Source organism: Engystomops pustulosus, chromosome 6 (genome assembly GCF_040894005.1).
Source record: "Engystomops pustulosus chromosome 6, aEngPut4.maternal, whole genome shotgun sequence".
Taxonomy (NCBI): domain Eukaryota; kingdom Metazoa; phylum Chordata; class Amphibia; order Anura; family Leptodactylidae; genus Engystomops; species Engystomops pustulosus.
The window spans coordinates 171,867,466-171,895,332 of NC_092416.1; the positions used below are offsets into that span (position 1 = coordinate 171,867,466).

Genomic DNA, 27,867 nt, shown 5'->3' on the forward strand with positions numbered 1-27,867 from the left:
CATAATTGTTATTTAATTGTCATTATCCATAGGTACATGAATAAGAAACTATTTTTGGTATTTTACTTCACAGTTTCATTTCTTATATGTGCAGTGCAGGAGTCCATGAGGAAGATTTGTCATCAAGTGTCTGAGGTAAAACTGTTCTAGTTGCTTATGGAAACCAATCAGAGCTCAGCTTTCATTTTATAAACAGCTGTGGAAAAATGAAAGCTGAGCTCTGATTGGTTGCCATGGGCAACTAGAACAGTTCTGCTCTAAGAGACTTATGATAAATCTCCACCCATGTATTTACATGTTCCCTCTTCCGATTACCTTCATTTATACCGGAAAAAAGGATGTCCCCTCTCACGACATGTCCATTTTAGCAATTCCTTACATTTCTCATGAAATATTGCGGCTGAAATTACTTTTGGTTGCTTTGTGCAGCCCCTTAGAGGTGGAATGGTAACGCCCACTTGTCAATTAATGTATACATTTCCAGGCCAAGGAACTTTATGGTGTTGAGTTCTAAGACAAATTGTTATTTTATAGGAAATGTTAGCGTTCAGCGGACAGATCCTCTTTACTTTAATAACGTTTACATAAATGTCTCTGAAAAGATTATTATACCAAATTTTTTTTACCAAAGTTAAAAAAAAGTTATTGTTATTAAAAAAATCTTTTATACTATGCCTCTACCTTCTTCGCGGTATAACAACCATATATCACAAAGAGGTTGTCAAGCAGCTCTGACAAATTGATAGCACTGAGCTGTAATACCTAACACGACCTCTTAACAATAGCGGCGCTGTTTCTAGAATAGAAAGATTTTTTTTAAAATCAGTTTTAATCATCTTATTACAACAATTCCATATTTTACAGCTGAGGTAAATGCAAAATGCATCAGTGGACAACTTGGCCTGTGGCGGACTAAAATTACAAGTTGGGTAGTGTCAGAATTATTTTCCAGCTTGGGACCACCCACTTGACAGTAAAGCCCAAATTGCATGTCGGGTTCCAAAACTAACAGAAATTAAAGCTAACAAAAAAAAAATATGTTTTTTTTTTTTAACCAGGCAGTTCAAGTTTTAAGAGACTCCATATGAGCAGACCAAAACGTTTTCAAATCACTCGTTTGGTTGGGGGCCGTGTCCTAAAATGTATATAATTCCAGGAGCTTTAAAGGGAATCAGTTACCACAATTTACTTAACTAAAGTAACTGCTATGTACAGACTATATCTGATCACATGCCTCCATGGATTTCTACTTCTCTTTATTCTCCATGGATTTCTACTTCTCTCCATCCTCCATGAAGGCTGCTGTGATTTCATGTGATCAGATATATACATGGGGTAGACGTTGCAGATGTACCAGGACCTTAGATGACATCACCCTGGTCACATGACTTGAAGTGCTGGGAGGGGACATCTGAGCAGGACACGCCCTCTCTGATGTCAAGTAATATAAGATAAAGTTGATTTATGGGGATGTAAGGGAAATGATTTTTAGCTAAAGGAAGGGTGTCAGTTACTTATTAGGTCTCTATGGCAACCTTTCACTAGTAGTATTTGTTGAAATGTGGTGAGAGGTTCCCTTTAAATTGTTTAAATATCAACACACAGAATACCCTGTATCCATATCGGGGTACTGGAGACCCATTTGAAGTCTGGAGACTTTTTTAGAGGCAGTGCCCCATGGGAAACAGAATCTGCAAATTCGTCAACCAAACCAGAGACTCCCTCAGAATTGAGCATGACCTGTCTGTAGGTCCATTGGATTCTCGGTACCGAAATTAATCCAAAAGTTATTTCAAAAATCTCATATCCCAACATCCAAGCTTGAGATGGAAGAACCACATCAGGCGGTGACGTAGACCTCTAGCAATCCCCCGACACTGTGCATCCTGTAAAACACCGATAGAGGGAGTCCAAAATTGAGAATCGAAAACCAGACTGAAAAGCCGTAGTATTCTTGCTCCACACCATTTGCAGACTGGGGGTGATCCCCAAAGGCCGACATGATCCATAGCTGTAATACAAAGGGGAACACATGAGATGATGGCCATACCGCAACACTTCAGTCATTTTTTTCACAATTTAAAATGTCTAGTCATGATGGACAACTTTACCCGTTACTTTCATCACCTATAACCAGCGATTACTTTGCTCTGGTCCTTAGCAGCTCATCAGAGCAGAGGTCTGTGGTTTCTTATCTCCTGACTCTGTAAACATGTTGGATATTGTTTGTAACTACTAAAAGGGAGATCATGTGATGTGTAACTAGCAGAAAAGCTCAAATCAGGGTCGGTTCCAAGTTTCAGTAGACCACTGGGCGACAGCGCCCAAACATCCAGATTCTCAGTGGGCCACTTTACAGTGAACTCACAAGGTGGCAATAGAAATTCAGAATCTAAAACAGTCTCCTGTTCCCTAAAATATTCCCTAGTTTATCCCAAACAGCCCCCTTGTGGTTATTTTATATACAGCACCCCATGGTTATTTTATATATAGCCCCCTCATGGTTATTTTATATACAGCCCCTCATGGTTATTTTATATACAGCCCCCTCATGGTTATTTTATATACAGCCCCTCATGGTTATTTTATATACAGCCCCCTCATGGTTATTTTATATACAGACCCCTCATGGCTATTTTATATACAGCCCCTCGTGGTTATTTTATATACAGCACCTCATGGTTATTTTATATACAGCCCCTCATGGTTATTTTATATACAGCCCCCTCATGGTTATTTTATATATAGCCCCCTCATGGTTATTTTATATATAGCCCCCTCATGTTTATTTTATATACAGCCCCCTCATGGTTATTTTATATACAGCCCCTCATGGTTATTTTATATATAGCCCCCTCATGGTTATTTTATATACAGCCCCCTCATGGTTATTTTATATACAACCCCCTCATGGTTATTTTATATATAGCCCCCTCATGGTTATTTTATATACAGCCCCCTCATGGTTATTTTATATACAGCCCCTCATGGTTATTTTATATACAGCCCCCTCATGGTTATTTTATATACAGCCCCCTCATGGTTATTTTATATACAGCCTCCTCATGGGTATTTTATATACAGCTCCCTCATGGTTATTTTATATACAGCCTCCTCATGGTTATTTTATATACAGCCCCCTCATGGTTATTTTATATACAGCCCCCTCATGGTTATTTTATATACAGCCCCTCATGGTTATTTTATATACAGCCCCCTCATGGTTATTTTATATACAGCCCCCTCATGGGTATTTTATATACAGCTCCCTCATGGTTATTTTATATACAGCCTCCTCATGGTTATTTTATATACAGCCCCCTCATGGTTATTTTATATACAGCCCCCTCATGGTTATTTTATATACAGCCCCTCATGGTTATTTTATATACAGCCCCCTCATGGTTATTTTATATACAGACCTCTCATGGTTATTTTATATATAGCCCCCTCATGGTTATTTTATATACAGCCCCCTCATGGTTATTTTATATACAGCCCCCTCATGGGTATTTTATATACAGCTCCCTCATGGTTATTTTATATACAGCCCCTCATGGTTATTTTATATACAGCACCCTCATGGTTATTTTATATACAGCCCCTCATGGTTATTTTATATACAGACCTCTCATGGTTATTTTATATATAGCCCCCTCATGGTTATTTTATATACAGCCCCCTCATGGTTATTTTATATACAGCCCCCTCATGGGTATTTTATATACAGCTCCCTCATGGTTATTTTATATACAGCCCCTCATGGTTATTTTATATACAGCACCCTCATGGTTATTTTATATACAGCCCCTCATGGTTATTTTATATACAGCCCCCTCATGGTTATTTTATATACAGACCTCTCATGGTTATTTTATATATAGCCCCCTCATGGTTATTTTATATACAGCCCCCTCATGGTTATTTTATATACAGCCCCCTCATGGTTATTTTATATACAGCCCCTCATGGTTATTTTATATACAGCCCCCTCATGGTTATTTTATATACAGCCCCCTCATGGTTATTTTAGACATAGCCCCCTCATGGTTATTTTATATACAGCCCCCTCATGGTTATTTTATATATAGCCCCCTCATGGTTATTTTAGACATAGCCCCCTCATGGTTATTTTATATACAGCCCCTCATGGTTATTTTATATACAGCCCCTCATGGTTATTTTATATACAGCCCCCTCATGGCTATTTTATACATAGCCCCCTCATGGTTATTTTATATACAACCCCCTCATGGTTATTTTATATATAGCCCCCTCATGGTTATTTTATATACAGCCCCCTCATGGTTATTTTATATACAGCCCCCTCATGGTTATTTTATATACAGCCCCTCATGGTTATTTTATATACAGCCCCTCATGGTTATATTATATACAGCCCCCTCATGGTTATTTTATATACAACCCCTCATGGTTATTTTATATACAGCCTCCTCATGGTTATTTTATATACAGCCCCTCATGGTTATTTTATATATAGCCCCCTCATGGTTATTTTATATACAGCCCCCTCATGGTTATTTTATATACAGCCCCCTCATGGTTATTTTATATACAGCCCCTCATGGTTATTTTATATACAGCCCCCTCATGGTTATTTTATATACAGCCCCCTCATGGTTATTTTATATACAACCCCTCATGGTTATTTTATATACAGCCTCCTCATGGTTATTTTATATACAGCCCCTCATGGTTATTTTATATACAGCCCCTCATGGTTATTTATATACAGCCCCCTCATGGTTGTTTTATATACAGCCCCTCATGGTTATTTTATATACAGCCCCCTCATGGTTATTTTATATACAGCCCCTCGTGGTTATTTTATATACAGCCCCCTCATGGTTATTTTATATACAGCCCCCTCATGGTTATTTTATATACAGCCTCCCTCATGGTTATTTTATATACAGCACCTCATGGTTATTTTATATACAGCCCCCTCATGGTTATTTTATATACAGCCCCTCATGGTTATTTTATATACAGCCCCTCATGGTTATTTTATATACAGCCCCCTCATGGTTATTTTATATACAGCCCCTCATGGTTATTTTATATACAGCTCCCTCATGGTTATTTTATATACAGCCCCTCATGGTTATTTTATATACAGCCCCCTCATGGTTATTTTATATACAGCCCCTCATGGTTATTTTATATACAGCCCCCTCATGGTTATTTTATATACAGACCTCTCATGGTTATTTTATATATAGCCCCCTCATGGTTATTTTATATACAGCCCCCTCATGGTTATTTTATATACAGTCCCCTCATGGTTATTTTATATACAGCCCCTCATGGTTATTTTATATACAGCCCCCTCATGGTTATTTTATATACAGCCCCCTCATGTTTATTTTAGACATAGCCCCCTCATGGTTATTTTATTTACAGCCCCCTCATGGTTATTTTATATATAGCCCCCTCATGGTTATTTTAGACATAGCCCCCTCATGGTTATTTTATATACAGCCCCTCATGGTTATTTTATATACAGCCCCTCATGGTTATTTTATATACAGCCCCCTCATGGCTATTTTATACATAGCCCCCTCATGGTTATTTTATATACAACCCCCTCATGGTTATTTTATATATAGCCCCCTCATGGTTATTTTATATACAGCCCCCTCATGGTTATTTTATATACAGCCCCCTCATGGTTATTTTATATACAGCCCCTCATGGTTATTTTATATACAGCCCCTCATGGTTATTTTATATACAGCCCCTCATGGTTATATTATATACAGCCCTCTCATGGTTATTTTATATATAGCCCCCTCATGGTTATTTTATATACAGCCCCTCATGGTTATTTTATATACAGCCCCTCATGGTTATTTTATATATAGCCCCCTCATGGCTATTTTATACATAGCCCCCTCATGGTTATTTTATATACAGCCCCCTCATGGTTATTTTATATACAGCCCCCTCATGGTTATTTTATATACAGCCCCTCATGGTTATTTATATACAGCCCCCTCATGGTTGTTTTATATACAGCCCCTCATGGTTATTTTATATACAGCCCCTCATGGTTATTTATATACAGCCCCCTCATGGTTGTTTTATATACAGCCCCTCATGATTATTTTATATACAGCCCCTCATGGTTATTTTATATACAGCCCCCTCATGGTTATTTTATATACAGCCCCCTCATGGTTATTTTATATACAGCCCCCTCATGGTTATTTTATATACAGCACCTCATGGTTATTTTATATACAGCCCCTCATGGTTATTTTATATACAGCACCTCATGGTTATTTTATATACAGCCCCTCATGGTTATTTTATATACAGCCCCCTCATGGTTATTTTATATACAGCACCTCATGGTTATTTTATATACAGCCCCTCATGGTTATTTTATATACAACCGCCTCATGGTTATTTTATATACAGCCCCCTCATGGTTATTTTATATACAGACCCCTCATGGTTATTTTATATACAGACCCCTCATGGTTATTTTATATACAACCCCCTCATGGCTATTTTATATACAGCCCCCTCATGGTTATTTTATATACAGCCCCCTCATGGTTATTTTATATACAACCCCTCATGGTTATTTTATATACAGCCTCCTCATGGTTATTTTATATACAGCCCCTCATGGTTATTTTATATACAGCCCCTCATGGTTATTTATATACAGCCCCCTCATGGTTGTTTTATATACAGCCCCTCATGGTTATTTTATATACAGCCCCCTCATGGTTATTTTATATACAGCCCCTCGTGGTTATTTTATATACAGCCCCCTCATGGTTATTTTATATACAGCCCCCTCATGGTTATTTTATATACAGCCTCCCTCATGGTTATTTTATATACAGCACCTCATGGTTATTTTATATACAGCCCCTCATGGTTATTTTATATACAGCCCCTCATGGTTATTTTATATACAGCCCCCTCATGGTTATTTTATATACAGCCCCTCATGGTTATTTTATATACAGCCCCCTCATGGTTATTTTATATACAGCCGCCTCATGGTTATTTTATATACAGCCCCCTCATGGGTATTTTATATACAGCCCCTCATGGTTATTTTATATACAGCCCCTCATGGTTATTTTATATACAGCCTCCTCATGGTTATTTTATATACAGCCCCTCATGGTTATTTTATATGCAGCCCCCTCATGGTTATTTTATATACAGCCCCCTCATGGTTATTTTATATACAGCCCCCTCATGGTTATTTTATATACAGACCCCTCATGGTTATTTTATATACAGCCCCCTCATGGTTATTTTATATACAGCCCCTCATGGTTATTATATATGCTGCCTCTCATGGTTATTTTATATACAGCCCCCCTCACCCCCTATTGATTTAGATACAGCCCCCCTCACCTCATGGATTTATTATGTACAGCCTTATGTGGGCCCCCCTCCCAGCAGCCCTGGGCCCAGGGCACTTGCCCAGGTATGCCCAATGCTGGCGCCGGCCCTGCCTCAAATTACTTAAGTAATAATGGAAGAGTTTTAAACCGCCCTACTGGAAGCCATTTAAAGTCAATTGAAATAAAAGGAAATTGTGATGAGACCACAATATTATGTGGGTGTGGATCCCGGGATCATCTGCCCCTTCACCTATTACTCTTTGGAGTGCATGTCTATATTGATGTAGAAATCTCGGGTAGAGTTACTTTCACCATTTTACACAATTATTTAGGACTTATGTTCTTTCCTACAAAGTGTAACTCACCATAAAATTGCAGAGCACCAGGAAGAGCGCCACCTCCTTCACCAATCTGCGGCTGACACTGATACGGCCAACGCTTTGTAAATAAGCCAGAGATGCCCTACGGATTTCAAACATGGAGAGCCGACGAGGGGCCTCCTCGTGATCCTCTTTGCTCTCCTTGTTTGTCTGTAGATAGTACTGCTCCTTGTGCTCTTTGCTCATGCCCTCTATTATAAAAACATTCTGCACCATATGTTGTAAGATCATCACGATGGAATATACCAGGTTCAATATGTTGAGCAGAGTCCACGAACCAGTGGCTATAATGGCCACCATGGAATAATAAGAAATTGAGAATTGACCAAGGGCAGCTCCAAGTAGGAGAATAATTTCCAGACTTCTGGTGTAGTTCTTAGGTGGACCTCCATGGCTGATGTCTTCATGGTGATGTGTGTGTTTCTCGGTCCTGAATTTTAGCCTTGTCTGATGAGTGTTTAGGTGTTCCATCTTGTGTTCCTTGTCCAGTTCCTCGATTCCAATATGTACGTTGCTCAATCCATTCTCTTCTTGCTTCTCTTTGTCCTGAGACTTTTCCTCCTCACCTATGGTGCAGTATCTAACATGTTCGTGGTCCTCAAAATTCCTATTCTCTACTCCATTTGACTCTTTGTGCTCCTCAGCTTCTCCTTCTGAGGGGCCATGGTCCTTAGTCTTCTCCACGTTTCTATGCCTACATTCCTTACTCTCTTTTTGCCTCTTTTCTCTGCTCTGTTTATTAGGTTCTTCACCATTTTCACTATCATGCCTTGTGAGCTCCACGTGCCGTTTATCTCGAAAAGTTCGGGCAATTATCCCTAAAACGCAAGCAACAACCATACTGGAGAGAAGAATGATGCTGTACGTAAAGTATAAGACCAATGAGCCGGTCACTACAGTTCCTGCAGAAGCCTGGACTTGATACTGGATGAAGATACATATTCCAACAAGTAACGCAGCGCCCCCTAGAACTGGACCATAAAGGACACCTTGCAGACGGAATCTGGGATGGGACAATCCAAAATGGTGGACATCTCTCCTGCCAACGTTCCTCCACATTATGAAAAGCATGGAGGCACCAATCAGACTGTATTCCAGGTTGAAAGGGTAGAGCGTCACATATCCCCTCTGAAAGGTCCAACAAGTTGAGAATTTAGGGCACAAGCATCCGGTGCCTTCTTCCTTTTCTAGGGTTAGAAGTAAGATTATGTTAGTAATAGAACTAAATGACTACAATATTACTCAGGTACTGTAGAATTTGGGTCAGAACTACCTACCGGTGTCGTTTAGATGTAAGCTCTCCATTTCTCTGTGCACAGAGTCATTTGTCACAGCCAGGAGCCAAAGTAGTAGATTGGTGGCCAGAGCTAACATTATGCCCCACCTGGAAATTGACGTAAAATGAGTGACCTTGCAGTCAACTTTTATCTTTTATGAGTATAAACCTACAAAAAATGACTTCAAAGAATGTAAATAAGTTATATGTTGCCTGAGATAAGTCAAAGAGAAACTGCATGCAGAAATTAACCTAATAAGCCACTATCAATATATGGTAACAGCTTCCAGTTCATGTTTCTTTCATGGTCCAGTGGGTTGGCATCATCCAGAAAATCTGCTTTTAAGTTTAAAGTCAAGGAGGCGGAGAGTTTAACACTGAAGTCAAGCTCTCTCTTCCTCATGGTGTTCCTTCACTCTAACTGACGTTCCTAGGACATCACTAACCAGGTAGCCTAACGTCTGGTTCATGATGTCAATCCCAACAGAAAGGACATTCTGAGAAAGGGGAGAGCTTGACTTCAGTGCTAAACTCTCCACCCCATGGCTTTATACAACCAATTTACACCTCACTTCAAAGTTGATTTTCTGGACGATGCTGCATTACTGAGCCACAACATAAACATGATCTGGGAAGTGTTAATCTGTTTCACAACATATCTGATGATGGGTTTCCGTCAAGCTGAGAGACTGGATGGGGAGCATCACTGCTGATGCCCCAATCCTAGAGTCTATAGCACCTAGAACTATACTTCTGCTGTAATTTTAAAGATCGCCCCTCCAATAATAGCTAACAAGTAATTAGTCTATCAAAATATGGTGACATGAAGGAATTAAAAAAAAAAAAATCTTTTTATCGGGGTAGTAAAAATGTATAAAAATCTTTAAAAACAATGTGCTGAAGATTACTAAATATCATTCCTACACCACAGTTTTCATAAAGAAAATGGCAGCCACAAACAATGACGGATTTTCCCTATTTCTTTTATATAAAACATAAAATGGTGCCGCTAAAAAAAAAAACAAGCCCTCAAATGGTTATGTCACTGGAAAATTTACATTTACATTACACTCACCTACTAACATTGTGTAGGACCTGGATACAATCCCTGCAGGAAAACCATAGAAGAAATGTCTGCAAAAAATAGACATAATTCACCACTTAAGATGCCAAAATACAACTGGAAATCCTCATCTCCTCCATGATCTGCCTTTGAAGAAGAAATGCAAGAACCTTATACACATACCCAGGGCAGCCATCAGGAAATTCGGGGCCCCATACAGCAAAAGTGTCTGGGCCCCAACACACCCCAAAACCGAACAAGCCTCCTGCCATATGCCCTCTGTGTATAGTGCCACATTTTAACAAGTCGCATCATTGTGTTTATTATCTCTGTACAGTGACATCACTGTGTGTATTATTCCTGTACTGTGACATCACTGTGTTTGTTATCCCTGTACAGTGACATCACTGTGTTTATTATCCCTGTACAGTGACATCACTGTGTTTATTATCCCTGTACAGTGACATCTCTGTGTGTATTATCCCACTGCAGGAAGAGTATATACCCCTCACACTACAACTGACCACACTGTTCCCCCACATATATCATATATACCCCTCACACCACAACTGATCACACTGTGCCCCCCACATATATCATATATACCCATCACACCACAACTGACCACACTGTACCCCACATATATCATATATACCCCTCACACTACAACTGACCACACTGTGCCCCCCACATATATCATATATACCCCTCACACTACAACTGACCACACTGTGCCCCCCACATATATCATATATACCCCTCACACTACAACTGACCACACTGTTCCCCCACATATATCATATATACCCCTCACACCACAACTGATCACACTGTGCCCCCCACATATATCATATATACCCCTCACACCACAACTGACCACACTGTGCCCCCACATATATCATATATACCCCTCACACACACTCCAAAATATCCAATGTAAGGTGAAACAAGTAGTCTTCTTTATTCCATGTTTAAGCAAGAGTACAATAAAGTAGAGTGATGTTTTGGCTCACAGGGAACCTTTATCAAGCTTGATAAATAAGAAAACGCTGAAAACCATAACAATAACTGATGACAATAACCCCACACCACAATGCTGGCTCACTATAGACACTAGGAATATAACAGGACATGTACAGTACAAGCTCAGAGATGTCTCACACTAGAAGGTTAGTCAGTTAATACATTACCGGTACTGCAGAAGTGGCGTCTAGTACCTCACAGGTGACTTCTACTTCTTCTACTTCAGGGCCAGAATCGACGTAACCTATGGCTAAAGAATCTTCCACCAGATGTCTTTTGCAGCGCATACCCCACACTGTTCACCTAAAAATACCACAGTTACTCACAGTATAATGTCACCTGATTAACAGAAATATGCCCCCCCCCCCCCAAATATACCCCACAATAAAACCTCTGTGTTCCCTGCATATATTACTATACTACAGACCCGGAGTAATACTGTACCCCTAATTATATGTCACCCCCCAATTACACAATATATGGTTCCCCCATGACTTCATTTATATATTGCCCCCTTTAATGAATTAATTTACCGACTTATGGCCCTTTCTGATATACTGGGGCGCCACATGAATTTTAGAGACTGGACCCTCTAATTTAATTATTTAATATACTGCCCCCTCACCCCACCCTGTGAACTATTTTACATACTGGGCCTCACCCCCAATAAATTTCATACACTGGCTTCCTCTAAACTATTTTATATTCTGCCCCCTCCATTAATTATGCAGTATACTGGACCCCCAAATGAATTTTGTACACTTTACTCTTTGGTTCAGTAAGATCACAGGGAAACTACATTTATACAGGTTTTATTGAATTTTAATACATCTTAAAAAATTAAAACCTCATCACGAGTATAAGCCAAGTTTTTCAGCACAAAAAATGTGCTAAAACTTCAAACTCAGCTTATACTCGAGTCAATAAAAAAAAAAGAAAGTCAAAACCCACCTTTCCTGCGGCAGGTGCGTTTTGACTTTCTTTTTTTGAGTGCTACAAGGGGCAGGAGCTGGCTATATTCGGGGGCAGGAGCTGGCTATATATACGGGGGCAGGAGCTGGCTATATTCGGGGGCAGGAGCTGGCTATATTCGGGGGCAGGAGCTGGCTATATACGGGGGCAGGAGCTGGCTATATACGGGGGCAGGAGGAAGGCTATATACAGGGGCAGGAGGAAGGCTATATACGGGGGCAGGAGGAAGGCTATATACGGGGGCAGGAGGAAGGCTATATACGGGGCAGGAGGAAGGCTATATACGGGGCAGGAGGAAGGATTTATAGGGGCAGGAGGAAGGCTTTATAGGGGCAGGAGGAAGGCTATATACGGGGCAGGAGGAAGGATTTATAGGGGCAGGAGCTGGCTTTATAGGGGCAGGAGGAAGGCTAAACGGGGGAAGGATCTGGTTATATGTACGGGCAGGAGGAAGGCTATACAAGGGCAGGATCTGGTTATATATATACGGGGCAGGAGGAAGGCTATACAATGGCAGGAGCTGGCTATATACGGAGGCAGAGGCAGGCTATATCGGGGGCAGGTGCTGGGTATATATGGGGGCTGGCTGGCTGTATACGGGGCAGGAGGAAGGCTATATCAGGTTGGCTTATACTTGAGTGTATAAGGTACTGAGATGTGTGAGGAGTCATGAGCTGACGTCTTCATTGCTACCATTTTGAGGGCTGTGCGACATTTTGATCAGTTTTTATTACATTTTTTATGTTATGTAAAATTGTGTAAAAGTTGCGTTTCGGATATTTGGGCGCTATTTTCAGTAATGTGGTTCAACACCAGCAATAACCGTTTTTATATTTTGATAGATCAGATATTTTGAGATGCGGCGATACCTAATGTGTTTGTGATTTTTACTGTTTATTAAATTTAATATCAGTTCTAGGGAAGGGGGGGATTTATTTTTTATACTTTTTTTTTACTACTTTTTAGAGTACTTTAACCCTAGATGGTGTTATCATTCCTACCATATACTACAATACTACTGTATATGTATTGCAGTTTATGGCATTTTTATAAAGTATTCATTACAATGAGCCACTGGTACATTGTAACGAAACTGCAGATGCCATGCAGCCTTGGGTCTGATGAAGACCCAAGGCTATTATGGCAACCAATGATAGGAATAAAGATGGTGGCGCCGCACCTCTGTGCCATACATGTAAACCTCAGAGCGTGAGGGAATTAATATTCTACCCCCCCCCCCCCCACACACACACAATTAACTATTTAATATGCTGCCCCCCCATAATAAACTATTTAATATGCTGCCCCCCCATAATAAACTATTTAATATGCTGCTGCCCCCCCCACACACAATTAACTATTTAATGTGCTGCCCACGACAAATTAATTAATTTAGATATTTATGCCCCCACCATCTTTTAATACTGTTTGATAAAAAAAAAACATTTTACTCACCTCAGGTCCCGTGTCTTGCTTCGTCTTGCCGCGTCCGGGAAGGAAGGGGTGCGCGGCCGCGTGGTGACGTCATCACGCGGCCGCGCATCCCAGTTCATGGAGCGATGTGCGCCGGGGTTGTCTTCCGGCCACATCGCTCCAGTAATAGTGCTCGAGCGGCCGGAAATGGCCGCATCGAGCACTATATAGTGACGGGCAGGAGCTTCCGGTCCGGACGGACGGAGGCCCCTGCCCGACTGCCGATGGTCGAGGCCTGCCGGGGGCCACAGCAGGAGCCGGATCATTGGAGCGCCAGCCCGGGGGCCCCCAATCAATAAATTTGCATCCGGGGGCCCGGCGCTGGCGCTCCAAGAGCGCCAATGATGATCCGGCTCTGTGTGCAGCACAGACCGCACAGTCTGCGGCCCACCGGCCGGGCCCCCGGGCCCCCCCCCCCCCTAGTGTCTTAGAGTCCGGGCCCCATAGGGCAGTACCAGTTGTACTGCCCTATCGGCGGCCCTGCACATACCATGGTCAACTGGTCCTATTGAAACTGGCAGATTGGCCTGACATTTTTTACACGACTGCTATGGGGGCCGTGACCTGGTTGCGGCCCTTTTGCCTGTGGAGGGAGGAGAGATGACGAGCGCTCTTCCCTCCCTTCTTCTCCTCCCGGCCCTGTGCATGGCCTCGGGAACGCCCCCTTAGATACAGACAACCGTAGATTTGGCTCCTATTCCCTTGAATAGGATCGAAGATGGAGTTCCCTGGCACAACCACCATCCGATGGACACTGCCTTCTGCCTCCAAGTTCGCCCATCTTATAATTTCCAGTGCCCAGGGGCAGGGGTGAACCTAAACTATAGCAAGCTAGAGAATGGTGCCCCACTCCACCCCATGCAGTAGGAACATATCAGTTTTTTGTTTTAGTATGTGGGTGCTCCATGTAGTGTCTTACATCTCAATTAACATTGGGTGTAAAGAGACATTGTTAAGTGTCAGGACCCCTGATGCTGCCCCCCACCTTGCTGTAGGCGGTGCTGCCTGAGGTGAAAGGCTCCACTCGCCTCGTGGCTGGTGCACCCCTGCCCAGGGGAAGCTGGATTAGCTTGTCAATGCATGGCCCATCTTTGCTCTGTCACTAATCACATCCTACTATCCTATCCTGAGAACAGGTCATTAGAAGGGACCAGGCAACCCCTTTAAAGGAAATCAAAGTGTAAGTTGGTAAAGCTGCGTCACCCACAGCGGGCGTATGGGCACCATGATTCTGGACGTGTATTTACGTTCTTTTTTTTGGCCTACTTTGCGCAAATATGAAGTTTTAAAAATGTGTCAATGACCCGAAGTGATCTAGGGCCATCATTAGAGCCCCTTGGGGGCTACGGCCACACAGGCCATTACAAGTCCCCCGGAGCGCTCCACAGACAGAAATGTCTGAAATCTCGCATCTGCGCTCTAGCTCTCATGGTCCTTCAGTCATATTTAGCCAGTGACAACTCAAACTGAAGCCTACAGAGTCATGGAAAGCTCCTTGTCAGTTCAGAAGCGTCGGCAGGAGGAAGCAGAGAGGATGGTGCGGTGGGCGGGTAAGAAGTACTATGTTAATAATAGCCCAAGAAGTTGGAGTCTGGAGGGGCTCTGGTGAAGCCCTTCGGAACTTCATTTTGGACGAAAAAGGCCATAAATAAAGAAGATAAATGCACAAAAACATCATCTATTCAAAAATACGAGAATAAGCAATAGCACAATAATGTTACCTGTATGACTATAAAGATGATTTTCATGATGGAGAAGACAAATTCACTCGGCAGCTTACACGAGAAGAGACTTGAATCGTAGCCAATTTTAAAGACACTGACCAGGAGGCTGCAGGTCCCAAAGAGAACAAGGGACACTGAAGAGAAGGAAGAAGTGGGAATAACACAAATAATGTTACCCTTACATCACATTTGGAGATATACTAAGAAACTTGAAAGAAAAATGTCTATAATGTTCTCCGCCACATTTAAGACACTTTTTAAAGGCTGAAATAAAAAAACAAACAAACAAAAAAAATTAAAAAAGACATCGCTAGAGCTAAAAGATTTTCCTGATCTAGTGGTTACAGCTGCCTTCTAGCGCAGCTCTATTGTTTTGCTGAATGCTTCCTTATCTATGAGGAAATGCTAAATGATGTAACTACCATAATTGCCACGTGACCCTACTCCAGATTGTCAAAGATCAAGGTTGATGTACTAAGGGTGCTGTGTCACGGTCCATTCTTTTTAAGCATTTACCATGCGTTTGGCTGTTTTGAATCCGTTTACTTAATTTGTGGAAGTTTAAGCAGCTGTGAAAATGTTAATACAATTTATGTATAGTCACATCACATGTCGGCTGCGGGTATTCGGCTTCCCAGTACACGGCATGGGATATTAAATACCGTCACTATGAAGTGCAATTTGTTATGCAGAAAACGAACCCCCATATAGCTCTCTACATGGAAAAATAAAAAAGTGATACATTTTTGAAGCTGGGAAGTGAAAAATAAACCTCAAAAAAGAAAAAGGGCCTCGGCGTTAAGGGGTTGAAGAAAGTAAAAATTTGAGGCATTGTACATTTTGATTTGGATGTAATTAAAGAATATTTATTAAAAAAGAAAAGAAAGAAATCTTCTATCACTGCCCAATTACCGATTTCCCATTAGGACCAATAAGGTTTAAGTTAAAAGAGATCTACCACCAGGATGAAGGCTTGTAAACCAAGCACACTGACATACTGGTGTGCACCCCCTCTGGCAGGATCTGCTCTTCTCTTAGCTTCTTAAGCCTTGATTTTACGAAAAAGGGTTTTAAAAATTATGCAAATGGTCTTGAGAGGCTCCGAACTCCATAGATGTAAATTAAGCCAGGAGCCCCTCAGGCTCATTTACATAATTTTTAAAACCTTTTTGTTCACAAAAGCAAGGGCTTAAAAAGCTAAAAGAAGATCCTGCCAGAGGGGGCACATACAGTATGTCCATGTACCTGGTTTGTAAGTCTTTATCCTGGTGGTAGATGTCCTTTAAAGGAAACCTACCACCACGGATCTACCTATTAAGGTAGATCGGGTGGTAGGTGCATCTATTGGACATGAGGATATCCCTTTTCAGGGCTAACTCTCACGTCCCCTGTATCTTTTTATAACTTTTATTGCCCTAATATGTTAATTTTCTAAAGAGGCTACTGGGGCGTGGAGTAGCCAGAGCTGAGGCTACACGGCGCGGCTACTCCACGCCCCAGTAGCCTCTTTGATCCTCCTACCAAATATCTTCAGCGCGCGCCCTCGTCCACGAAGCCGGAGTTCTGCGCATGCACAGTAGCTCCGGCTTTGGAGCAGTGACCGTGCACCAGTGGGCCTGCTGTTAATGCTCTCTGGTCCTGACTATGTTATGTGGTTACTATCGTGCTGGTGAGTTACAAATCAGCCATATAGACTAAATACTCATTTATATTCCCCCGATTTTACTAACCTTTCAAGAATATTGCACCAGCATGGTGGTCCTGTTCAACCGCTCCATCTGTTCTACGTGTCCACAGTAAATGGTAGAGCGCCCATACCGAGCTGCAGAACATAAGAACCGAAAGGAAAATGTAGGAGTTCTGCTGGGGCATTGAACTTATCGCGACACTACTGATCAAGGCAGCCCCCAGGAATACCACGTTCATAGCCAGGAGTCCCGAGAACAGTCGCCCAGTTCCCCTTGCACGCTTGTGATGGATCAGCGGAGACCGGCAGTGTCGGTGGAGCCATGATTGCTCATAGTTTAGATTAAATCCTTCGTGGGTGATGGGCTCTTTTGGTTCTTTAAGTTCCATATCTGAAAAGAATCATGAAATACGAGTCAATTATTCAAGAAACTTATCGGGAAACATCTAAATGTCATATTGTTGTGGTCATATAGGGGCAGATTTACTTACCCGGCCATTCGTGATCCAGCGGCGCCTTCTCTGCGGTGGATTCGGGTCCGTCCAGGATTCACTAAGGCAGTTCCTCCGCCGTCCACCAGGTGGCGCGGCTGCGCTGAAGAGCATTGGGACGCACTGGAATACACCGAGGCCGGCTGAGTGAAGGTAAGTGCAAGCTCCGCAACACATTTTCCGTTTTTAAATGCGGCGATTTCTCAGAATATGTCGGGTTTTCGTTCGGCCACGGCCCCCGATTTCCGTTGCGCACATGCCGGCGCCAATGCACCACAATCTGGTCGCGTGCGCCAAAATCCCGGGGCAATTCAGGGGAAATCGCCGCAAATCGGAAATATTCGGGTAACACATCAGGAAAACGCGAATCGGGCCCTTAGTAAATGACCCCCATTGTGTGTCCACCTATATATGGTGGGATCTGTCCAGTAGAGTCAACTTGACTACGGAATTTTCAGCATAGTTGGGAATGGGTGGTTCATGCAGCGGTGTTCCACCAGGGATCACTGTGTGACCTCCCAGCACTTCTTCCCTTCATCTTGGTCCAATTTCGACTCAATATTATAATGAAAAATATATAAATACATTGCTATGTATCCATGCCCACCCTCCTCCTTCTCACCGTCCTGGCAGGAGCCTCCGTGCTCTGTTCCAACAGCAATTCCCTGCTCAACCTCCTCAATGTCCCGTTACAGGCCGTAGAACAATCTGCAAGAGCAGGAACTGCACTGCACTGTACCCAAAATATTAAGGCCCCTCCCATTTTATAAAACTCCACCCCTTCATTGATCACTCTACATTCAAAATGTTCTCTGCGGGATTTTTTCCAAGCTAAAATGAAACTTCTGAATATTGATGAAATGGTAAAGTGTGAATGAATCTGCATATGGAATATTTTAATATGTTTATGCTGCTTAATAATATTATTTTTATTCAGGGCTTCAGAAAACTCGATTGTCTCACTGCCTCATCAGAATTGCTACACAGGTTACCTGAGGACAAGAATTAACTGTATAATGACTGGTTTAGTTTGTATTAGTTATAAGATTTTGGTACACATTGTGGTCGAGCCATAGTTTCCGTAAACCTAAACAATGGGCTACATGTGTTAACCATAGTTTGGCCCCAGTCTATACCAGGACCCTATGGAACATTGTACCGGTTGTCAAAATAAAAGTAACTTGTAGAGGGTGTTTGGTTTTGGACTAATTGCAAAGTTTAAAAAAAGGGTCATAAAGAAGGGCGGTTTCCCCTTGTCTTGGTTTGTTATTACACCCTGCCAGCCAAAAAATGTGTTTGGGCTTGCCCTGACTCACCCTGGCCTCGTTATATAATTGGAAGGAACACTGTAACAGTACAAAGCTGCTAAGTAAAGTAAATACTATAGGATAATAATGGAGGAGGTGCTTGTAAATTATTCAGTAAGTACAGGATAGATGGAAATTATAAGATGCTCAAGCACCTTTGGAATCACTTAGAGATACTAAGAATTACTTAGAGATACTAAGGCAAGATTCTAAGAGAGACATCCATCACATTCCATTTTAGATTGGTGTGTCTGAATGTCATTGACACATCTGTCTCACCTACATTCATGAGAAAAACAAAGTCCTACCTCTTAGAATACTATGGTTTTACCCAGCAGGACAAAGCCAAAATGGAAGAGCTCTAGGTATTAAAGGAAAACTACCAGTATGAGTTAGACTAAAACAAAATACCGATACTCACATAGGGTCCTCTTCATTCCGATCCCGGCGGTGGTCTATTTTAATGTTGACACGCTAGGATTGCCTGGAAAAAAGCAGGCTGGAGAGCAGGAACGCGATGTCCGGAGCTCTGGGCTGCTAATTATTCATGCCTCCTGCGTGATGTCACTTCCCCCTTCATGGTGTGTCATGTGAGAGGCATAAATAATTAGCACAGTGCTAGATATCGTGTCCCTGCACTCTGGCCTGCTTTTTCTAACTCAACATGTGTCAACATTAAAGAAGACTATCGCCGGGATAGGGATGAAGAGGACCTTAGGTGAGTATCTGTAGTTTGTTTTGTCTAACTCTTAATGGTGGTTTTCCTTTATGTACTCCATTACTGCTTTCCCAAGAATTGAGAGGATAGGTAGGAGCCAAGTGTAGGTAAGCAAAAGCCTAGGGCAGTGGTGGCGAACCTATGGCACCGGTGCCAGAGGCGGCACTCAGAGCCCTTTCTGTGGGCACCCGGGCCATCGCCCCAGCACACCAGACAAGACTCATAGAATTTTCCTGCAGTCCCAAGCAACTTAAAAGATGCTTCTTTCAGTCATATTTCGATATTTGCTTTGCTACTTGGGAGTGTAGGAAGAGGGAGAATGAATAGACAGGGCCAATTATCTTTGGAGGACCTTCTACTGGCCACACAATTCTCTGTGTACAGAGGGAAACTGGAAAGAAGCTAAAATGATGACAATTTTCCATCTTTCTACTGTATTGATGTCCTCAGGAGGCCAATATGTTGTTGAACAGGGAGCAATAAGTTGCTGCTTTAATTTTTGGTTGGCACCTTGCGATGAATAAGTGGGGTTTTGGGTTGCAGTTTGGGCACTCGGCCTCTAAAAGGTTCGCCATCACTGGCCTAGGGTAATTGATCATCAGCAAGTTTGACCACTTCTATAAAAGCAGAAGTTTGGGCAGTTTTCACGCCTGAATATAGATAATTTTCAACATAGCAGCATAAAGAAAACACAGCAACAATGATCTTAGGTCAATCAGTGACATTTTGGCACCATGGGACATCATCTATTTTTGAGTCACAATCGCTGACTGATGATTGACAAAAGCAGATCCTGGGCTTCTGGCCCAGCTTTCACTGCTGAGGACCAAAAAATCAAAGTAACTGGAATCCAGAGTGTGGCAAGTACACTTTATGTTGGCACCATGCTGTTGTCCCCAGGGTCATTTCCAAGCATTAGGGTCCTTTACTTGCAGGTTTTGTATTAATGTCCATATACAGTATGAGACTGTGGCTCCTTGGTCCACTAGATAAAGACTCTGAGTGCCACCATTCATTTTACACAATTTCCCCAGTAGAGTCCAAATTGGATGGACAGATCTATTAGGCCTTGTATTGTGTTGGGGCCTGGGCCTACTAGAGGATCTTCTGGTACTCTGGTGGCTCAGCCCAAACCTGTCCACAAACATCAATGACCTGAAGTAAACTTTTGAAAAATAGTTCAATGAGAGACTGAGAGTCATACAGAAAAAAAAGATAACTTCAAGTTCTTGCAGTAAAGATGGTTCTAGAAGCTATGGATTCATGGGGTCACCTGGTTTTTCACACAAGGCTTTTCCATTTTGCCTTATTCTTTGTATTGTGTCCTTTGTCTGAGGGTGGATTTACTCTGAAGACTCTGATCATAAATCCTAAACAATTCCTTTTAACCGACATTTCTTTCCATTACCTCAAAAATTCCTGAGGTAGAGGTTACACAACTGGAGGTCATGACGCAATATTTACTATGAACATTTAGTTTACGTTTAATAGATTTTAATAGAACGAAGTTACAAAATCAATGGGGCTTGTGTGTTACATAATGCTAAAGTAAACTGTAATGTAAACCCAAGTCAAATAAGAGGGAAAAGTCATCATGACTATTAATCAATATGGAGAAAAATCTACTAACAATTACGAAAGGCTCCAATGTTTCCATCGAACACAATACGTACCATACCATGGACTATCTGATTGCTGGTAGTCCACCAGCTGCACCACATATGTGCCGGAGCCCATATGTGCCGGCATGAATGGAGTGCAGATGCTTGACCAGCCAGAGATTTATTGATCTCCCAGAAGTCCTACATGGCAGGACTTGTGGAGTCCCGTTCTTATTGGGACCCCTAACTATCAGACCCTTATACATTTGTTTATGGAAAGTGAATACAGGCAGTCCCCGGGTTACATACAAGATAAGGTCTGTAGGTTTGTTCTTAAGTTGAATTTGTATGAAAGTCGGAACTGTATATTTTATCATTGTAATCCCAGCCAGAACTTTTTTGGTCTTTGTGACAATTGGATTTTAAAAATGTTGGGTTGTCATAAGAACCAGGATTAACACTAAAGCTTCATTACAGACGCCTGTGATAACTGTTACAGCTGATTATTGTAGCCTAGGACTAAAGTACAATAAATTACCAATATCCAGTGGTCCATTTGTAACTAGGGGTCGTATGTAAGTCGAGTGTTCTTAAGTAGGGGACTGCCTGTACTTGTAAATGTTCCAGGAGAGTATACAGGCAGCCCACGGGTTACATACAAGATAGGTTCCATAGGTTTGTTATTAAGTCGAATTTGTATGTAAGTCGAAGCTGTATATTTTATAATTGTAGATCCAGAAAAAAATTTTTTTTGCCCCAGTGACAATTGGTGTTTCATTTTTGGCATTAATTGGACCAAGGATTATCAATAAAGCTTCAATAGAGACATTGCAGCCTGGGACTATAGTAACATCCAGAGACTTCACCAGAGGTCACAGTGGGCAGAGGGGTCCGTCTTTAACTATGGGTCGTCTGTAAGACGGGTGTCCTTAAGTAGGGCACTGCCTTTATTCTATAAAAAGGTCTGCTTGGTTATTAAATCATATGGCACAAAATGTAATTCGTAGTGCCTCAAACCAAACATCTAGGGGCACAATTATTAATGGTTTACGCCCGTTTTGTGTCCGACTTTGCACAATCTTTCAGGTGCAAACTGCCTGCACAGATATTTAAGAAGTGTCTGCACCACATCTGTGTCACACGTGACCGCGACTGCGCTACTCTTCATGCGACACAAATTTCTGCACTGTAGGGGGCGTTCCGGTGCTCAGTCGGACCGTGCGCCACATTTATCATGCAAAGTAAGACAGAAATTTGTTGCACGCTCCATGTTAAAGGTGCACCAAAAAGGTGGGGTGCACTCTGTCGGAGGTGTGCAGGGGGCGCCAGATTCATGAAGAACGGGCACCAGAAATCCTGAATATGGTGCACTATGGTGCACCAGTTTGCACTCATCAGTGATGAGTCCATTGTATTCATGTGGAGTACTCGGGTATACAGTTAACTCATAGATATTTTTAGCTGCTTAGAGTCAATGAACTATTATTAGCTGCTATTATTATTCTCCTGACATGAATTATTCATTATGGATCATCTTTTCATGAAATTCAGTATTTCTCTGTTCCTTTGCTCTATAAGAACTCTATAAATTGACATTTACATGTAGGTTTCTCCTACATACTAGAAATAACCAATCAGAACCAACAACATCAAACTGGATAGGTACACGCGCCTTTGACAAGGGGAACGGTAAAGCCCAAAACTTTTTGGGTTATGTGGTCGATATTCCAGTGGAAGTTGCAGTAGCATAATCTGGTGAAAGATTCACTACAACGTGTAGGTTGTTTCCTTACCAATACAATTATGTCGGTAGCATCATTGGTAAATGTCAATGGCATTTTTAAATAATGAAAAATGTATTTTTCAAACAAGTTTTTTATGGTTTTCAACATCTTCACTACCATTTTGTAAGACCCTCCATTGTTTGCTTCCAGTAGATGAAGAGCGGGACTCATCAACATAATAGATTGGAGTGTATCATAGCAATCTCATAGTCATCTCATGAGTCATGGGCACCATCATGGCACAAAATTCCACATTCATGAAGGTATAAATACTCGTTTACCGACATAGGTTTTCTATAAAGACGGCATGGAGTTAGCCTTCCACCATATGGCGCTGATGAATATCTATGCCTACATGTGATGGGGAAAACCTGTCTCTCATCGATTAGGCCTCTTGCACACTAGCGTTGCGTTTCACGTCAGGGTGCAATGCGTGAAAAACTGACGTTTTGGCTGCGTTTTTGTTCCATTTTTCCTTGGAGTAATTTGCGTTTTTTTTGCGTTTTCGGCGCATTTTTGACGCGCGATTCAATGGGAGACTCGAGCATTTTTCAAAGGGACCATGGTTTGGGATTAAAATGTGTTATTTAATTGAAAAATAATGTCTTCTGATAATTTGCAAACATCTGCGATCTATTCTTCACTGTTCCGCGCGTATATTATCTCCCGACAAGTTAGCAGATGTGAAGAACAGTGAAGAATAGAATAAAAACAGTGAACACAGTGAACACAGGATCATTTAAGATAAAAACACAGTGCAGAACACAGTGCAGAATAGATTACAGATGTTCGGCACATCTGCTTACTTGTCGGGAGATACGCGCGGAACGGCGCGAACAAAATAGCATGTGAAGAACAATATATATGTGTGTGAAGAACACATTGCAGATGTTTAAATACATCTGCAATGTGTTCTTCACACATATATATTGTTCTTCACATGCTATTTTGTTCGCGCCGTTCCGCGCGTATCTCCCGACAAGTAAGCAGATGTGCCGAACATCTGTAATCTATTCTGCACTGTGTTCTGCACTGTGTTTTTATCTTAAATGATCCTGTGTTCACTGTGTTCACTGTGTTCACTGTTTTTATTCTATTCTTCACTGTTCTTCACTGTGTTTTTTTAATTAAATGCTCGATCGCGAGCAGGGGAAATAATGTTATTCTGGTCACCTAGCAACCCTTACGTTTAAAACGCATTGCACTCGCATTGCACTTGCAATGATTGCGAGTGCAATGCGTTCTTGATGCATCTCCATAGACTTGAATGGGGCGTGAAAATTGCGCGTGACTCGCAAAAATAGAGCATGCTGCGATTTTGAAGCGCGTGCAAACGAACGCAAGCACGCGCGTCAAAAACAACGCTAATGGAGAAAGACCCATTGAATACAATGGGACAGAGTGCAATGCGAGTTCTGAGCGTCAAATGCACGCGCAGAACTCGCGCGTGAAAAACGCCAGTGGAGAAGGGGCCTTAGGCCTAACAAAGCTCCTTAATCATCTGTGATCTTCAACCCTGAGGAACCTGTCATGAGGATTCAGATTCACCACAAGCCAACATGAAGCAGTATAAGGACATAGGGGCACATTTACCATAAGCGCTGAGTGGCACTCCTGTGGCGCTTCTATACCAGGTTGTGCCCACTGTATGGGCTGCCACCTCCCCCTCCCTGCCCAACCGGTGTAGAGGTTGGAGAAGTCACAATTCCTGTCTTTGTACCCGTAATTGTGACTAATCACAATCACAGCTTGTACGCCAGTTTTCAGGCACACAAGTCATCTCTTATTGAGCCATGTACTCAAATGACCTGTAAAGAGTCACGATAGTGGAGAATGTCCATCTTGGGATGTTTCTTCCCCCAAAGGGCTCATTCACAAGGCCGTCTGCGGGGACGTACATGCGGCCGCATGTACGTCCCCATAGACGGCAATAGCGGCACGGCGCAGATACGGTGCGCACATGTGTGGCACCGATATGGACCGCACACCGCAAAAAGATAGAGCATGCTCTGTCTTTTGGCGTGTGTGCGGCCGTGCGCCGCTATTCTCTATGGAGGGAGGAGGGGCCACTTCCTCCTCCTCTCCAGCACACGGCGGTATGCCCACACGGCGTGTGTGTGTACCCAAAGTCAGGGGCAATCATCACAACAAGGCAGCTGCTGAAGGTCATTTATGATGATGTACTTGTCCTATAGGACACCCCATCTTGACACCTCAAATTTGACTTCATCATTGTGATGCTGTCACTGCCCTGGATAACAGGTTGTTGACTGGTATTTTTTTGTTGTCCTAATGATAGGTTCCCTTTAAGTACATGGTGTGTATAAGCATGGTATGGGCATGACAGTGCCACAGCCTATAGCCACCTAAGCATTTTACTAGTAATACCTGTGAAAACCATTATCCACGTAGTCTCCAGCACACTGCAATTATCTATCATAACGTTGTGTCTGCAGATTTTTTAGTCACCTGTAATTATAACCTCATTTTCTGTGAAACTATTTTTAAATTTTCTTTCGTTACATAAGCCAACTCATTTAACCATCTAATGTTCATGCAGCCGATTGCAAAAAACTCAATGTAGAAGACAATTTTCCTTATGTTTTTGTGAAAATTAGAGCCCTACGTGTTTTTTCAGTAATGCGCTTGATAGATATTTAGAATTTAGATATGGACGTATAAAAAAGTCACAATATTTGGCTCATATAAACTCCTTTCCCGAGCAGGCTTATGATGGTGGCACATGTGGCGTTTTGAACCCGTTTTTGGGCCGTTTTTAAGCAGTCCGTTTAAAAACGCATGCGGTTTTTGAATACTCATCCATTTTTGACAGTTTTCCCCAATTATCTTAATTAAGATAATTAGAAATCGGACAAAAACGGTCAAAAAACTGATCCATTTTCAAAAAAACGCATGCGTTTTTTAGCGGACTGCTTAAAAACGGCCCAAAAACTGGTTCAAAAGGCCACATGTGCCTAGTGTAAAATTAGGTTACACTAGAATTCATGCAAAAAAAACAACAGACTCACATACATATCTAAGATCAATCAAAAAAGTCCAAAACTGAGAAAATAATAAAGTAAAGTGACAAATGTCCAGACTAAAGATAAATGGCCTCCCATGCGTTTTGTACTGTTTACATGCAAAACATGATATATCAGAAGAGGTAAAACTGTTCTAGTGGAAACCAATCAGAGTTCAGCTTAGATTTTATAAACAGCTCTGGGAAAATGAAAGCTGAACTCTGATTGGTTGCCATGGGAAACTAGAACAGTTCTGCTCTCAGACACTTCTGATAAATCTCCCCCATGGCGTTTTTTCTCGATTACATGCAACTCACTTAAAACTCATATGCGATGAGGAAAAGCCCTACTTCCGCTCTGACTGAATTGTGTTTCAAAGCGCAATTCAACTGAAACATATAAACATAGCCCCACATTAATAATTTAGCTTCATCAGTGAAAAAAAACTGACTGAACACTAATGTCAGCAGTGTTTTTTTAAGGACCCATAGATTTCTATTGTCAGGCTCAAAATTTTTTCCATGGATCGGTGGTAAAAAACTGAAACGTCAAAAAGCACATGGAAAATATGTATGGTGTCCTTGTAAATCACAGAGAGCACAATGACAATAAAAAAATGATGTGTGTAGACACTTGGGGCTGATTCACACTGTATTTCCATTTTTTTTTGTCCGTCTTAATTACTGTTTACATCTTTTATGCTTCCGTTGTTCCGTTTTTTTTTCCACATCTGCCAAAAAACCCCTGAAGGTTTAACATTGGTTAGAAGGCATAACACCTGGTTCCCCAGCATCATCGGTGGAAAAAACTGGACAGTCATCAGTTTTTTCACAGACAATAGATGAGTTGTTAAAAAAAAATTCAATGGGGCAGCACGGTGGCTCAGTAGTTAGCATTACAGCCTTGCAGCGCTGGGGACCTGGGTTCAAGTTCCAAGGTCAACATCTGCAAAGACTTTGTATGTTTGCGTGGGTTTCCTCCGGGTCCTCCAACACCTCAAAACATACTGGTAGGGTGATTAGATTGTGAGCCCCATTGGGGACAGGGACTGATTTGGCAAACTCTGTGCAGCGCTGCGTAATCTGTGTGCGCTATATAAATAAAGAAATTTTTACTATTACTATTAAATGTGAAAGCAGCCACAGAACTGAATGGGTTAAGTTAGCTTTGATAAATCACAGAAGCATGGATGTGAAAAACTACCCCAGTGTGAAAGAGTCCTTAGTCCAAATTTAGGCTGCGTTCACACGTGACATTTACATTTAATTTTGAAACAGCTAAGAGGAAATTTTCCCGAATACATTAACATTTGTGTTTACTACATGTTAACGTTCCTTTAACATAAGTGTTTAAAAAACGGAAATGTTAACAGCAATTTAATTGGGCAAATCTCCTCTCCTCGGCTGTTGTGTTGGGTTTCAAAACGCCACGTGTGAGCGCAACCGTAACATCCTGAACCCTGTTCAGCAGGACGGAATTACTGACCCCAAACCTGATAAACCAGCTTAGCTGGTCAGGTTTGAGTCAGGTCAGGTCAAGAGCTTGATAAATTCACAAATATAGCACAACATTTTTTATGAATTTTGTGTGACAATAAAAGTAGACCATCAAAAAACTTTCCAAATGAATGACATGTCCTATTTATGGCTGTCCGACATCATTGCATGCCTTGCACTTTTGTGTATTAGATTCCTTAAGATCCCAATCCCGTGCCATCATCTTTAACCCTGAGGAACAATAACCATAAACCTGTCTCCTATCTCGTATTATCACATAATCTATCTAGAGATCCCGTCACATTACCCACCTGTAGTGGAGGCTCTTCCCGAGGCAGCTCCGTCTGGCGTGACTCCTTGAACTTCTCTCCTCCGCCTGTGACTGCTCCTCGCCTCTGCCCTGTAGGGCAGGTGCATTGATTTTTCTCTTGTTTGCTTTATGAATAATCCTC

The 27,867-nt window shown here is 41.8% G+C and overlaps 1 protein-coding gene across 2 annotated transcripts; it reads right to left on the bottom strand.

The window, feature by feature from the left end:
* Nucleotides 1–60: 60 nt before the first annotated feature.
* On the bottom strand, nt 61–27,847 carry LOC140065027 (proton channel OTOP3-like). Of its 2 annotated transcripts, none has more exons than XM_072112456.1 (7): nt 27,727–27,847; nt 17,039–17,386; nt 15,306–15,442; nt 10,129–10,187; nt 9,055–9,161; nt 7,763–8,964; nt 61–2,011 (listed from the first exon to the last, which is right to left on the bottom strand). In XM_072112456.1, exons 1-7 carry the CDS (start codon nt 27,830–27,832, stop codon nt 1,841–1,843), a joined length of 2,130 nt encoding a protein of 709 aa, XP_071968557.1. In that variant the 5' UTR covers nt 27,833–27,847; the 3' UTR covers nt 61–1,840. The 2 variants fall into 2 exon arrangements, with proteins under 2 accessions (XP_071968557.1, XP_071968558.1); XM_072112457.1 differs by lacking the exon at nt 27,727–27,847 and adding an exon at nt 18,109–18,195.
* Nucleotides 27,848–27,867: the final 20 nt, after the last annotated feature.

Bases quoted from the DNA above. Each gene is read 5' to 3' on its own strand.
- LOC140065027 (XM_072112456.1), bottom strand. From the start codon at position 27,832: ATGCACCTGCCCTACAGGGCAGAGGCGAGGAGCAGTCACAGGCGGAGG. The intron at 15,443-17,038 runs GTTAGTAAAATC...CCTTCTCTTCAG, and splicing joins TGGTGCAATATTCTTGAAAG to TGTCCCTTGTTCTCTTTGGG. The intron at 10,188-15,305 runs GTAACATTATTG...TATTTTTTGCAG, and splicing joins TCATCTTTATAGTCATACAG to ACATTTCTTCTATGGTTTTC.